Here is a 15782-nt window from a genome sequence, read left to right as displayed (position 1 = left end):
AACATAGTGAGAATCCCATAGCTTAAAAAAAAAAAAAAAAAAAGGATCAAGACTCTAGCTAGGTAATTCAAAGGTATTCGTGTGTTTGTATTATAGCTAAAGTGCATTTGGTCAAAGAGACACTACTGATTTGTTTCATTTGTTTGCACATAATATAAAAACTCTTCCAAGTGATTTCATATTTGTGTATTAACAACATAAGCAATTACCATGTAATATATGGGGTGATATTCCATGTAAATGACATTAAAATCTCCATTAAATAATACATTCCATTCATTCATTCATTCACTCACTCATTTATTTATTTGAGGCGGAGTCTAGGTCTGTCATCCAGGCTTGAGTGCAGTGGCATGATCTAAGCTCATTGCAACCTACGTCTCCTGGGTTCATGCAATTCTCCTGGCATGCCACCATCCCTGGCTAATTTTCGTATTTTCAGTAGAGATGGGTTTCCCCATTTTGGCCAGGATTATACTTGTGAACCACCATACCCAGCCAATACTTTTAAAGCTAAAAAAAAAAAAAATTGAGGCCCGGCACAGTGGCTCACACCTGTAATCCCAGCACTTTGGGAGGCCAAGGAAGGCTAATCACCAGGTCAGGAGTTCAAGACCAGCCCGGCCAGCATGGTGAAACCCTGTCTCTACTAAAAATACAAAAAATTAGCCAGGCATGGTGGTGTGCACCTGTAATCCCAGCTACTCAGGAGGCTGAGGCAGGAGAATCACTTGAATCTGGAAGACAGACGTTGCAGTGAGCTGAGACAGTGCCACTGCACACCAGCCTGAGAAACGGAGCAACACTTGTCTCAAAAAACAAACAAACAAACAACAAAAAAACTGAACTCATATTTGAGTTCATATGTTTCCACACTGTTTAAATATCACACATGTATGTTTTTTTCCATTATAGGAATGTCAAGTCTCCAACTAACTTATGAATTTATATTAAGAATAAAGTGTATATTTACAAAGCCTTAAAATAAAACCTTACTGTCAACAACTATTGACTTCATACATGGCTACTGATCTGCATTGAAGTTGAGACCTCCCTTATAAATGTCATTCCTCTTATTGTTTCAAATAGTCTGCAACCTAATTAAATGCCAATCTCCTTTCTCACAGTTCATAACATTTCACATTTACACTAAGATCCTAGATGCCATTCCCTGGAACTGTTAAATAATGATTACTGTTGGAAAATACCCTTCAGCTTTTAAAAGGAATACTTAATTGTTTATTTGCCTCCAATGTTGGTATCAAAAAAGTTTACAAGCCTATAAATTTTAAAGGTGTCACAATAGTTCCCTTATATACTAATATTTTAGTTTCCTTTTAACACACAGAGGATAAGGAAAACACTAATTCAAATTTTTCCTTGTGGCTGGGTACAGTGGCTCATGCCTATAATCCCAGTACTTCAAGAGGCTAACACTGTGGATCACTTGAGCCCGTGAGTTTGAAACCAGCCTGGGCATCAAGGTGAGACCATCATCTCTACAAGAAATAACAAAAATTAGTGAGGTATGCTGGCATACGTGGAGGCTGAGGTGGGAGGATCCTTTCAGCCTGGGAGGTGGAGGTTGCAGTGAGCATGGGCAAAGACTTTCTGACTAAAATACCAAAAGCAATGGCAACAAAAGCCAAAATTGACAAATGAGATCTAATTAAAGAGCTTCTGCACAGCAAAATAAGCTATCATCAGAGTGAACAGGCAACCTACAGAATGGAAGAAAATTTTTGCAAATCTGTCCATCTGACAAAGGGCTAATACCCAGATCTACAAGGAACTTAAACAAATTTACAAGAAAAAAAAACAACCCCATCAGCAAGTGGGCGAAGGATATGAACAGGCACTTCCCAAAGGAAGACATTTATTCAGCCAACAAACATATGAAAAAAAATATCATCACTGGTCATTAGAGAAAGGCAAAACAAAACCACAATGAGATACCATCTCACACATTAGAATGGTGATGATTAAAAAGTCAGTAAACAACAGATTCTGTCACTTCTTAATCTTGTGGACCTGAGGCTTAAATTTTTCACCTTCAAAAATAATCTCCCACTGATTGATTTAATTTTCATATCAAATCTTAAGTCAACATTTCCACTTATAGGCAGAGTAGTTAACCAATTAAAAAATCTGTTTCAAGTCTTTCTTCCACTAAAGATTTACTATTTGGCAATTTTCTTCTAAATTTTTTGTCAAATTATTCTAAAAGAAAAGAAATATTTGTAAAGATTAAAAAACAAAACATGTATAATTTCCAAACACAGAGGAGCAGAGTTATTAAACGCCAAGAAATGAACATTAACAGCAAGTTGTTACCTAAGACATTAGTCAATAATATACTGTTAAAAATAAAGCATATGATGCTTTTGATAATCTTATTTAATACTTAGGTTTCCCTTATACACTAAAATGAAAATTGAAAAATAAAACTATTTTTAATAAAAAAAGAAATAATTCAACTAAAAAACAAAAAATGCCAATGACTTTCTGTTAGTCTTCAACACTGCAGGTAGATTAGGTAGGCCAAACTAATTTATAGCCACAGATGATTTGATCAACATTATCAACTCAGTCAAATGTTTGTAGATATATTTTGATTTTGTCTAAGTCTTTTGGCATTACTCTATTAACTGAGGTACCTGTTACCATTACCACTGTCCTGCCCCACCCTCAACACAAGGTACTTTCTATATATATGCTGCACCTTTCTTATGGTGTTATCTTCAAGTCTCGACATTGTCAGTGACTACACTAAACTCTACTAGATACAATACTGAATTTTATTTCTAGAAATAACTGTTTCGGAAGCAATGAACATTACAATAAAGCATCTTTAAACAAAGATTGAGAATAAAATAGTAATCTAAATTAATAGTAATTGCCTACAAAGAGCTTTCATGTCTCTGTATGGTTAGTTTTCAATAATTTTTTTAAGAAGGTGCTTCTAAGATGATTTTTGTCAAGACTACAAGATCAACTGAATGGAAAATAGCACCATATTTGCAAACAAAATCTGTCCATCCATGGGAACTGAAAGTAGAAAGCCTCATAACATGACTGGTACCCCCAAGGATCATTTTGTGCAAATCCTTCAGTTTGTCACCAACCTACCCTAAAAATTATCGCAGAACAAACTGAAACAACTTGGATATAGGTAAAAATAGATTATTACATTTATTACAATGTTTCAATTGGGACTAGCCAGAGAGGATAAACTGAAAATGTAGTTGGCTAACATTCTAAAGATAGTGGAGACAAACAGATTTTGACACAGTATCTAAAATTAGCATATCAGTAATATCAAAAAATATATTGATGTCTCATTTTGTTTGGATTTCAGTTAGCATACATATATACTAGTGAAATATGTGTGCTTAACTTTAAAGCATTAATGTATAGAATTAAGAGTATGATTCAGTTTTGTACTTATTTTAAATTCATGCATATAGCTATGTCAAACAGAATAATTTCAGGGTTAAACTCTCAGGCTCTAAGGTTGAAATCTTTAAAAAGTAAATAAACATTTTTCTGCTAAAATTTTACATACTTTACTTCCTCCAATAGTTTTCTAACAGTTCAAGTCAATTTCACACTAGGTGACTGTATAAATAATACATGGAGTGAGTGGTCACACAAAAGGGAAAATTTGACTGAGTATAATTATAATTTATGTAAATTATTTAAAATATTTAAAAATATATAATCAGCCCATAAATTGGCACATACATTAAAAAAAAAAAAAAAAAACCTTATTAAACTTGCCTGTCTTCTGAAAGTATATATATTGACAATGTGTAGGAGCGCCACTTTTTGTTAACAGAATTTTTTTTTCTGGTTTAAATTCATCAGAAAGTTACAAACTTTCACTATAGTAAAAATGGAACTAAATCAGTATTTGTGGTCAAGCATCATATAGTTAGTAATTTTAAACAAAATCATTAAAGTTTACAGATAAAGGATACCACTTACAAGCTGCTCTGATTTTACGCTGTATAACTGGATGGTCTTTGCCACATTTTTTGACACAGCTAATGTGAGGTTTGTATCAACCGCAGCAACATTTAGTTCACTGGAGAAAATAAAAACGGTTTTTAAATATTAGCAACATAGTTCATCAAGAAAGTAAAGAGCAAGATAAAAACTCAAACCCAATAAGCAATGTGGTTATTCTTTTTATAGAGTTCACTGCTTCCAAGAACTGGTTGCCTTGTTTCATTTTACCCCCTAAATTCAGTACCAGGCAAAAGTGCCTGGAGATAGCTTCCTTAATGACCAGTTTCTCATTAATAAAAGCATGTCATGTGTGGGTTCAGTCCGTGATTAAGAGAGTAAATTGTGAACAGATTAAAGTAGTACTCTTGCTAATACTGATAAGTGCAATTAGAGGCATTGCATATCATACACATCTGCAAGGAAATGACAGCTTTTGAATGGAAATGATGACCTTGAAGGGACATAGGCTAAAAATGTAAATTATAGATGATATATACTCAGTTTTTGTAGAAATTATGCCAATTCATGCCAGTTCGAATAGAGTAACTTTTTAAATAATATAAAAGCATAACAGGGCTATAATTCCACATTTAAAAAATTTGTATTCTTAAAGTATTTTTTTTTCATGCTTCAACTTTAACACTGGATTGACTGGGTCATTTGATCTGACTGCCAAAAAAACAGGTATTTACAAAGACCATGCAATGAATGCTAGAAATTAAAAATCATATGGAAACCCATATACAGATGGAAGGCAAGAAAAGTAATTATTGTCCCTGAAACAGTAGAGTAAATCTTGGCACTTACCAGATTTTCTTTTTAAAAAAGTTGGAAGAGTTTTAAACAATGCAAGTGAGTGCATACTATTTGTAACAAAAATGCACTTTCATATAGTATTGAGACATAATTTTGTTAATGTTCACTTTTAAATTTTATCAAATGCTAGCATAAGCACGATTCTTCCAGCTGTAGATTATATTTGATTACAGCATTGACAAGTTGCATAGAGGAATGGGAGAGATGCCTCTTTAACATTTACTTAAACAGGTCAAAGAGATCAAGTTACTAGGGCCTAAAGTCAGAACCGTGGAAAGTCAAAGCAATTGTGGAGAGACTTAGGACCTAGATGCTGGGCAATCTGGACAATTTATAGGTACATTTGCAGCAAAAGATACCCTTATGTATATTTTTATACATGTGGCTTACTTTTATTTATTTATTTATTTTTTGAGACAAGGTCTCGCTCAGTCACCCAGGCTGGAGGGCAGTGGCGCGATCTCAGGATACTGTAGCCTCTGCCTCCCAGGTTCAACCGATTTTGGTGCCTTAGACTCCTAAGTAGCTGGGGTTACAGGTGTGTACCACCAAGCCCAGCTAATGTTTGTATTTTTAGTAGAGATGGGGTTTCGTTGTGTTGGCCAGGATGGTTTTGAACTCCTGATCTCAGGTGATCCACCCACCTCTGCCTCCCAAAGCGTTGAGATTATAGGTGTGAGCCACCATGCCCGGCCACCTGTGGCTTTTTAGTCTTACCCTTCCACGCCTCAGAATCACCATCTTCAAATCTTTAAAAGATTTTAGACCTTGGTCTTATACTATTTTTTATTCCTTAAAATGTCCATCTCAAATGCACAGTTCTACTATTATGACAACTTGTTAGTCATGACAGAAACTGAGATAATTTCAACTGCAAATTAGTCTGGATAACTTTTAAATGTAAACGTGTAAAGGCAACAGTATATAATTACATTGTCTGCAGGCATTCAGGTGGCACCTCTGCTAGGATACCTTCCCTTTTTAGAGTCTTAAAAGCTGTCACATTCACTTAAAAAGCTTTAAATAGCAAACACAAGTAGGCTAATCAAGACTATATTCCTATTTCTGCCATGAAGCACTTTCTGGAGGTTAGGATTTAAAAAATTAACCTGTATGTTTTAGTTTCTCAATTTATAAAATCATTTATTATATTTAATTTCTTGTGTAATGTAAGAAATTTACTGGGAAGAGCTAGGCTTACTTTGCATCCTTGGCAAGATACAGAGTAATTAACTATTTTTAGACTATATTTAAGGTATTTAAATTATTTCATTAATTGGAATCTCAAGTACTTACTATGTGTGCATTCATTTGCTGTGAAACTTTGAATTGTGGGGGTAATTACTTGAATAATTTAAAAATAAATTAAAAATGTACTGCTATCATATATCACTAACAAATATGGCAGTCATCTTATGGCATGCCACATATAAAAAATACGTACCTTGCTATAGTTTTAATGATACCATCAAGTTCATCAGAGGAAGGAGGATTACGACCACCTGGGGGAAAAACCAAGTTGATAGGATCGAAGAGTCGAGATAAGGATTTTGATAGATAAGCAGCCTCATAGGGTTGTAGTGAGTCTTTCAAAGCCTTTTCTGGACTGTAGAAACAAAATTTTTAAAAAACTAACTTAAATTGAACAGAACTAAATGCTATTGTATCAGGCTATAAATACCTTTTTAAAAAATGCATCTCCCATAAAAATGTAACTCTATACTAACAAAAAGAAAAGAGTTTGTTTTACAATGTACATATTTACAAATACATTTCATAATTAAACATTTAGGACTACATTAACTTTTTTTTTGAGACAGAGTCTCACTCTGCCACCCAGGCTGGAGTGCAGTGCTGCGATCTTGGCTCACTGCAACCTCCACCTCTTGGGTTCAAGCAATTCTCCTGCCTCAGCCTCCCAAAGAGCTGGGATTACAGTGCCCACCACCATGCCTGGTTAATTTTTGTAGTTTTAGTAAAGATGAGGTTTCACCATGTTGGCCAGGCTGGTTTCAAACTCCTGACCTCCAGTGATCCACCCACTTTGGGGTCCAAAAATGCTGGGATTAAAGGTGTGAGCAATTGCACCCAACCTGTGTTAACATTTTAATTTCTACGTTGACGCCCCGCTATAACTGAATAACATATTCATGTGTATTCAATAATACACATGAATACCTAATGTATTACCTGTTTCCTGAAACTAAAAGAATAACAGTAAAATCCTATTAATGCTAATGGAGGTTATGTCTTTATTTGCAAATCCTGCTTATAGACTTACCAAAGCATACAAAGAGAGAACAGCCTGCAGAGACCTGCTCCATTACCTTAGCCCTTTCCATCCACAGCTGCCTCCCCAACAAAGCTCACTATCTGAGGAAAGTGTACAGACCTAGGTTTTTACATTTTCCTTTTTTGTGTTACTAACAAGAGTCAAGACAAAATAAAAATATTTGTGAAACTCTTAAAATCACATAAATACTCCCAACTGGAATTCTATGATACTTTGTTCTATAATATTCTTCACAAACTTAACCTGAGAAATATTTCTTGCCTGCTTGCACTTCCCATATCTTTAATAGTTCATGCTGATTTTTGTTTAGCTATCAACTATTTGATTTACATTTTTCCTTCAACAATTACTATCAAATGCCTATAACCATTATTTTCATCTGTTTCCTTTCTCCTGTAATTGTCTTCTCACATCCCACCTGTTTATAATCCTTCTACCAGCTTCTGCATTGTCTTTTTTCTTTTATAAAGAATATCCCTTCATCAAAATGTTAACCTTTAAAACATCTGACCTGCTCCTTCATGAATATGAAACTTGGCTCTCTCTTTTTCTCACCCTTCTGGTCAACTGATAAGACCTAGAGATCAGAATGCTCTTGGCTCCTACATCATAATTCCATAGTTATCTCTTAATATTTTCTCATTCAGTAAGTATTACACTCAACACATATTTACTGAGAATACTATGCACCAGGCACTTTGTTAAGTGCTGTGGAGATAAAGAGTGCTTTACAGTCTTGTGAAGAAATTGGCAGGTAAAATGCTAATTATAATTTCTATAATAGATGAAGATACCAAGATCACAATGGGAGCATGAAAGAACTTAGTATCTAAATCTGTCTGAAGCAATCCTCTGTTGAAGTCCAAGCCATCTATTTAAATGTCACTATTTTTACTCATGTCGTCTACTGACCTTAGAAGCCTCTTCCACTTCTGCAGAAATCCTGGCACTGAATTATAAGAACTAACACTTTCCTGTTCTCCATATCTACTGCAAAGATCTTTGGTGACTACAATGTCAAGTTTTCTAAAACCTGTCCTATATTAAAAGTCTACATTTATAATAACCTTTATTTTGGCTTTACTAGGGGGGGCTTCCAAATTTGAGTCCTCATTTTGAACTGCTCCAGCTCTAAGATATTCAAGCTTAAAGGAAACTTTCCACATGCCCCACCTTCTATCTCTATTTTTTCTTCCACAAATATTAAGTCTCTGTAATATTTGCCAAGTATTTCCTAGGTACAGAAATATAGTACAGAACTTGGTTTTAAAAAAAATTCCCGGCCGGGCCTGGTGGCATGGTGGCATGTGCCTGCAATCCCAGCTATTCAGGAGGCTGAGGCAGGAGAGTCGCTTGAACCTGGGAGGCAAAGGGTGCAGTGAGCCAATATCATACCACTGCACTCAAGCCTGGGAGACACAGCAAAACTCTGTCAAAAAAAAAAAAAAAAAATCCCTGTCTTCTTAAAGCTTACATAGTAACAGGAGAGATATACACAAAAATATAAAATTAAAGTAAGTTAAATATGGAATATGATAACAGTAAGTGCTAGGAGAAAAATAAAGCAAGGAAGATAGAGAATAATGTTTAAGTCTTTTTTCCTTTTTCATCCAATTTTAGATCAGTGGAAAGCTTCCTGAGGGGCCCTGAAGGAAAGGAGGGAGCAAATTGTGTAGAATTTTCAGGGAAATTGCTTGTTATGAGGAAAGAACAGCAAGTATAAAGGCCCTGAAGACAGAATATGCCTGGCTGTGTTGGCCAGAGGAGCGGATCAAGTAACAGGAGGGTAGTACAAGATGGACCGAGTCGTGCTGGGCTTTGTATATCTATAAGGGTAGTATATTTTACTCTAAATAACTTGTTTTTTGACTTCACTGTAATCTATGCTACGTGACCCCTTCCTGCTTCTAGTTTCCATCAGCCCACCAGGTCTATGTCATCCTTTTTTCCATAGCCATCATTTCAGGGTGCTCTCATTAGCACCTCAATTTTTCCAATTCGCCTTTCTTTCAAAGCCCTAAGAAAATCTTATTGAGATGTGTCTGCTGCTAAGCTGGCCAAGTACTGCAGAGAAAAAGTAAATGATTTCTACTGGACATTTATACAAATCCCTTTAATACCAAGAGACCTGAAGCTCAAAGTAATAACCTAAAATTCTACTTTGCAACCCTTCAATCTTTATAGGTGACTTTTGTCTCTGTTTTACCCTAAGACCAAAACCACTGGCCATGACCTTCCTTAACTTGGCACTTCTTGCGGTTTTTTTCCCCCCATCTTATAACTTCATCTGTTCACTGTGATTTTCTTATTATTTCAATGAAAGAGGTAGCGTCACTCCTTTTTTCTTTTTTAATCAAAAATTCCCAGAATAATTTAATCTATCTCCTCTTATACCATTCTCTTTTTACCTGGATCTGATTGCTATACATTACATGTATCACGGCATCACTCTGTACTCCATAAATATGTACAAATATTATATGTCAACTTAAAAAATAAAAGATATGTCAACATAAAAAATAGAGAGAGACATATCTCCTAAGTAACAAGGTTTTATTGGGGAATAACATACAAGAAACAGAATTGCTATCTGGAATGCACATAGAGAACAGGGTGGTCCCTGGTATGTTTGGAAAACAAAAGAAAGGCTGGGGTTTATTGGGCAAAGAGGAGGTTATGCAAGTTGTTTTCAAAGAAAGCTTACTGGCACTGGAGCATCTTATATAAGAGCTGGTGAGTTCTGACTGGTGAGTCTCAGTAAATTTCAAGGTAGGACTTGCAATTGTAGTTTTATGGTTAGACTCTTGCAGTTTGGATTTGGCCTGTGAGACAGTTTGTCTGGCAAATGTTCTTGTATAAATGGCTAGCTGTCCTTGTGTGTGCCTTATGAAGTTTAGAAAAATTTAGAAAAGTTTAGAAAAATTTCTTGTGCTGGTCCTTGTAATCAGGCAAATCATACGTGAGAGCCCCCACTTTATGACCTTCCCCCAGCTCTGCTTTGCCAGGCTTTGACACAAGTGACTCCATGATGAATCTGACAGCTTTCATATATATACTTTACACAGCATACCACCACTTGAATTCAATCATTGAAAGTGTACAATTTGATGAATTTCATATACTCAGGGATTTGTGCAATCATCACCACAGTCAATTTTAGAACATTTTACCACCTCAAAAAGAAATCTTGTATCTTTAACTGTAACACTCCACCTTCCTCACTCCATCCCCAGTCCCAATCAATCACTAATCTACTTTGTTTCTATAGATTTTGCTTTTCTGGATGTGCATATGAATGGGATAATATACTGTGTGGGCCTGTGTATGTGTGTGTGTTTTTCTGACTCTTCATTCACTTAGTATAATGTTTTCAAGGTTCATCCATGTTAAATAAAGCATGTACAGTACTTCACTTCTTTTTACAGCTAAAATTGTATATATTTTAACTGTAATATTTCATTGTATGAATACAGCACATTTTGTTTACCCATTTGTCTGTTGAGAGACATTTGGTTGTTTCCATCTTTTGGCTATCAGGAATGCTGCTGCCATAAACATTAGCATACAAATGTCTATGTGAACATGCTTCTATTTCTCTTGGGTATACATCTGGAGTGAATATGCTGATCATATGGTAACTATGTTTAATAGTTTGAAGAGGCTGCACATAGTGGCTCATGCCTGTAACCCCAAAACTTTGGGAGGCTGAGGTGGGAGGATCCCTTGGGCCCAGGTGTTCAAGACCAGCCTGTGCAACAAAGTGAAACCCTGCAGATATAAAAAAAATAAAATAATTAGCCAGGCATGGTGGTGCACACCTGTAATCCCAGTTACTCAAAGCCTGAGGTGGAAGATCACTTGAGCCTGGGAGTTAGAGGCTACAGTGAGCTGTGGTTGCACCACTGCACTCTAGCCTGGGCTACAGAGCAAGACCCAGTCTCAAGAAAAAAAAAAAAAGTTTGAAGAACTGCCAAACCCTTTTCCAAGGCTCTGTACCACTTTAGATTTCCACCAGCAACAAATGAGGGCAATAATGTCTCAAATTCCTGGCCAACACTTGCTATTATTTGTCTTTTTGTTTATAGACATCCTGGGGGCGGGGGTGATGTGATAGTTCACTGTGGTTCTGATTTGTATTTTCCTGACCATCTTTTCATGTGCGTGTTGTCCTCTATTTTTTTTTGGAGATGTCTGCTCAGATCCTTTGTACACTTTTTAATTGGGTAATTTGTCTTTTTATTGTTGAATTGAAAGAGTTCTTTATTCTGACACAAGTCAATTGGCAGATATATGAGTCAAAACTATTTTCACTCATTCTTGATGGTATCCTTTGAAGCAGCCAAGTTTTTAATTTTCAGAAAGTCCAATGTATCATTTTGCTTTTTGTTGATTGTGATTTTGGTGTCATATCTAAGAATTATATATCAAATCCAAGGGCATAAAAATTTGTCCCTATGTTTTCTAACAGTTATATATATACATTTAAATTTTTTATATTGATGGATTGATTGAGATGGGGTCTCCCTATCTTGCCCAGGCTGGTCTCAAACTCCTGGGCTCAAGTGATTCTCTTGCCTCAGCTTCCCAAAGTGTTGGCATTTACAGGCATGAGCCACTGTGCCCAGCCTTGTTTTACATTTTTAATCTAATAAGTAGATCTTTGATCCACTTTGAGTTAATTTTTGTATATGGTGTGAAGCCACAACTTCACTTTTGCATGTCACTATCAGCTGTTCCAGCACCATTTGTTTAAAATATTATTTGTTCTCAATTAAAAGAATGGTCTTTACACTTTTTGAAAACAGCTCACCATAGATTTATGGGTTTCTTTCTGTACTCTGAATTTTATGTCTATCCTTGTGCCAGGCAGGACTATACCATCAGGATTAAAATTGCTTTGTAGTGACGTGTGAGTCCTCCTACATTCTTCTTCTTCAGTATTGTTTTAACAATTCCCGGTCCCTTGAAATTCTACGTGAATTTTAGAATCACTTGTTACTTTCTACAAAGAAGTCAGCTGAGATGTTGATAGTGATAATTACTGTACTGAATCGTTATATATTAATTTGTGGCACATTACCATTTTAACAAGTTCAAGTCTTGCAATTCATGAACATGAGATGTTTTTCTACTTATTTATATATTTATTTGAACAATATTTTATGGTTTTCTAAGTATAATTTTGTATTCCTTTTGTTAAAGTTATTCCTAAATATTTTATCTTTGTGTTGTTGTTATACATATTACATCTGTTAATGTTAATAAACCCAACAATGAATTGTTATAATTATTACTTTACTATCTGTCATCATTTCCTAGCAAACTACAGCTTCGTTCCCATCCACCTCCTTTGTGAGGTTATTTGCAAATGTGTTAGGCACATATTTCTAAATGTTATAGGCTCAACAATGGCTTTATGAAAGGAAAATTAAATTTTTAGACCCCAAACTTGCTATGCCAAAGATAAAAGTTAAACTTGGAAACTGAATTATAAGAAAAACTGCCTTTCCTTTGTTCCCAAACAGCTGCAAGATGGAAGGCCACATCTCTCTCCAGGTGGCCTCCCTCACCCTGATCATGTAAATTATCTTCACATATAGGGACAATGACAATATTAGAAATCATTCTATTGCCCACTCTGAGACAAATGCAGATTTGCTGAGCATGAGAAAAATGCATAACTGACTGTTCCTGTACCCTCTCCTTTCACATGTAACATGGATTCAGTGAGGGCTAATCAAAGCCTCACAAGAATGTGACCACTATCTCACTATCTACCCTCCCACTTTTGTTTTTCTTTTCCCCTTTCCGTCCTTCCCACTCTTTCTCTGTTAAGTCTTGAAGTCCTCAAAACCGTCTTTGGAAAAAAATCCAGGTCACAGATCCTTCAATGCCTAGGGTCTCTTTTTCCCAGGTACAGCCTCAACCTGTGCAAAATAAACTTCTAAATTAATAAAGACCTGTCTCAGATGCTTTTTGTTATATACATTCTATATATATTATTTTATATAATTGCTTTCGGGTCAGTAAAGAGAAGAAGAAAATGTGTTTATATTATCTTTTGTAATTTCATAATTACCTTTGCTTTGTCCAGTGGATTCGAATGATCTGGGGTCACTTGCTTTCAGCCTGAAGAGCTTTCTTTAGTATTTCTTGTAAACTGGGTTTGCTAGCAACAAATTCTCTCACTTTTTCAAATCAAACAAAGTATTTTGCCTTCATTTTTGAAGGACAGCTTTACAGACATGCGATTATTCCTGGCTCATTTTTTTCCTTTGAGCAATCTGAGCCCACTATTTTTTGGTATCCTTTGTTTTTGCTGAGAAGTCAGTTGTTAATGTTTTGAGACTCCCTCGTAAGTAAAGTGTAGTTGTACTGGGGGAGGGGATATGGGGAGTGGGTAAAGATAGGGTCTCACTATGTTGCCCAGGCTGGTCTTGAACTCCTGGCCCCAAGTGATCCCCCTGCCTTGACCTCCTAAAGTGCTATAATTACAGTGTGAGCCACTGTGCCCGGCAGATGTGTAGTTTTCCCTTGCTGCTTTCAGGGTTTTGTCTTTGACTTTTGACATTTTTACTATGATGAATCTGTTTATGGGTCTTTTTGCATTAATCCTCCTTGGACTTTGTTGAGCTTTCTGGATGGATAGGCTATTGTGTTTTGGTAAATTGGGAAGGTTTCATTCATTCTTTCTTCAACTTAATTTTTTTTTCCATTACCTCTCTCCTCTCCTTGTGGTATTTCTATAACACAGATGTTAGTATTCTTAATTGTATCCCACATTTCTTTGAGGCTCTGTTTATTTTCTTCATTCTTTTCTGTTTTTTGACTTGTGTAATCTCTATCAAACTAGCTTCAAGTTGGCAAATCCTTTTTTCTGCCAGTTCAAAGCTATTCACAGAAATAAAGGAAGGCATGAGCTACTACAACCACCCAAAACTGGGCATTTTAGATACCTTGTTGCAACTCTGGGTACTGGTCCCCCCAGCTCTAGGGCTTGTTTTTGTTGTTTGCTCTTTATCTGTTTAGTAATTGGCTGGATTATTTTAATGAAGTCTGTTGCTCTCCCAGTCTTAAATCTCTGATGTCCCTCAGGTAGACACAGCTTTGGGTATGCTAATAGTCACCTTAAGAAGCCAGTACTAATGGCAGAATTATCTTCCTCATTTTTCGTGACCCCATTCAGATACTTAACTCCACTAACTGACTGCTCTCCATTATCAACAATGCCTTGGGGCATAAACTCCTCTACAAAGTAATCTACAAAGAAGCTAATTACAGCTCCTTTGAAAGAACATTTTCTGGGGTCATGTTTGATATTTGTTCTGATTCCAGAAGAGCTCCTCCTAGCTGTCTCATTCTGTGGATCCCTCCTGACAGCTAGCTTACCTTCAGCTATCTTCGCTAGATCTACAAGTCTCCTCCCCATTGCCTTTCACCATACTTTTGGGTTTTTTTGAGAATACCCTTAGGTTTAAAGTTCTCCAGGTTCTGTGGCAAATTAAGTCACTTAGTTAGGGAAGAGATTAAGAGCTGTTTTTCTCTTTCTTTTTTCCTTTCTTTCCCTTTTTCCTTTTCTTTCCTTTTTTTTTTTTCTCTTTCTTTTAGAAAGGGCATTGTTCTGTCACTTGAACTGGATTATAGAGGTGTGATCACCGCTCACTGCTCCCTTCCGGGACCCAAGTGATCCTTCCACCTCAGCCTTCCAAGTAGCTGGGACAATAAGTGTGGGCTACAAGCCCAACTAAGTTTTTTATTTTTCATGGAGACGGGGTCTGTTTTGCCCAGGCTGGTTTCGATCTCCTGGGCTCAAGCCATCTGCCTGCCTTGGTCTCCCAAAGTGCTGGGAGACCACCACACTTGACCTAGGACCTGTTTTATTGCCTGCCTCTACCCCAGGCAAAATCTTTACGCCAGGGCCTGGATCTGAGGGTGGAGAACATGGCAAGCTTCTTTCTGATTGACACCTTGTGGAAGCCCAGGTCTAACTAATGTAGGCCTCCATAACAACTGTTTCAGCACTGACCAAGTGGTTAAGCTAAATATTAAAAGCTGAAAGAGCCAGTGCCCTTATACAAAGGCCAGTATGTAACAAAAGCCCACCAAGAGTTTTGCCTAGGCCTCTCCTGGGCCTTAAAGCATGACAAGATAACAAAAGGAATTCTTAACAGGACCCCTTTAGGATTAAACAAGTTTTACTGGGGGTCTGAAGAAACTCTCCAGGCCTCCACAAACAAGTTTATAGGTGATGGAACTTCCCAAACGTCCATGATTTAGTAGGAGACAAGATAAGAGTAGTCACCCCAGCACCTGGAGCCATTTAGATTAGGTAAATTTACTCAGGCTCCAAAGGAAGGTCTTCAAGACTCAGAATTTAGCTATAGATTAAATTAAGTTAATCACTTATGTCTTTAGATAAATGCACACTTACATGTAGACATAGAGAAGTTATATAAACTATGGAAAACTTTGTAATTTTGAGTTGGTATGGAGCTATTTTCCGGGCCTTATCCCTGCAACTAGTTACAGAAATAAAAAACTCTCCTCCTCCCCAGTTCATCTGCATCTTGTTATTGGGCAGTGAGAAATAGCAGCCTAACCTTCAGTTTGTTCTGGGAACAACTTCATTCTAGGAAGTGAGCACTTGGTAGAAGTATGAAGT

At 36.5% G+C, this 15782-nt stretch overlaps 1 protein-coding gene across 4 annotated transcripts in view; it reads right to left on the bottom strand.

Moving 5' to 3' along the window:
* Positions 1-15782, bottom strand: part of COG5 (component of oligomeric golgi complex 5) — a 367675-nt gene that overhangs the window by 75724 nt on the left and 276169 nt on the right. For all 4 annotated transcript variants that reach the window (XM_032275697.1, XM_032275699.1, XM_032275701.1 and 1 more), the window contains exons 13-14: positions 6272-6433; positions 3988-4087 (exon numbers count right to left, since the gene is read on the bottom strand). In XM_032275697.1, coding sequence (XP_032131588.1) covers positions 3988-4087; positions 6272-6433 — 262 coding nt within the window. The remainder of the gene's footprint in view (positions 1-3987; positions 4088-6271; positions 6434-15782) is intronic.

This window comes from Sapajus apella, unplaced genomic scaffold, assembly GCF_009761245.1.
Source record: "Sapajus apella isolate SASKATOON/1434 unplaced genomic scaffold, GSC_monkey_1.0 scaffold7, whole genome shotgun sequence".
NCBI lineage: Eukaryota > Metazoa > Chordata > Mammalia > Primates > Cebidae > Sapajus > Sapajus apella.
Note: the sequence above shows the minus strand (reverse complement) of the source record. Positions and strands in the feature narration are given on the sequence as shown.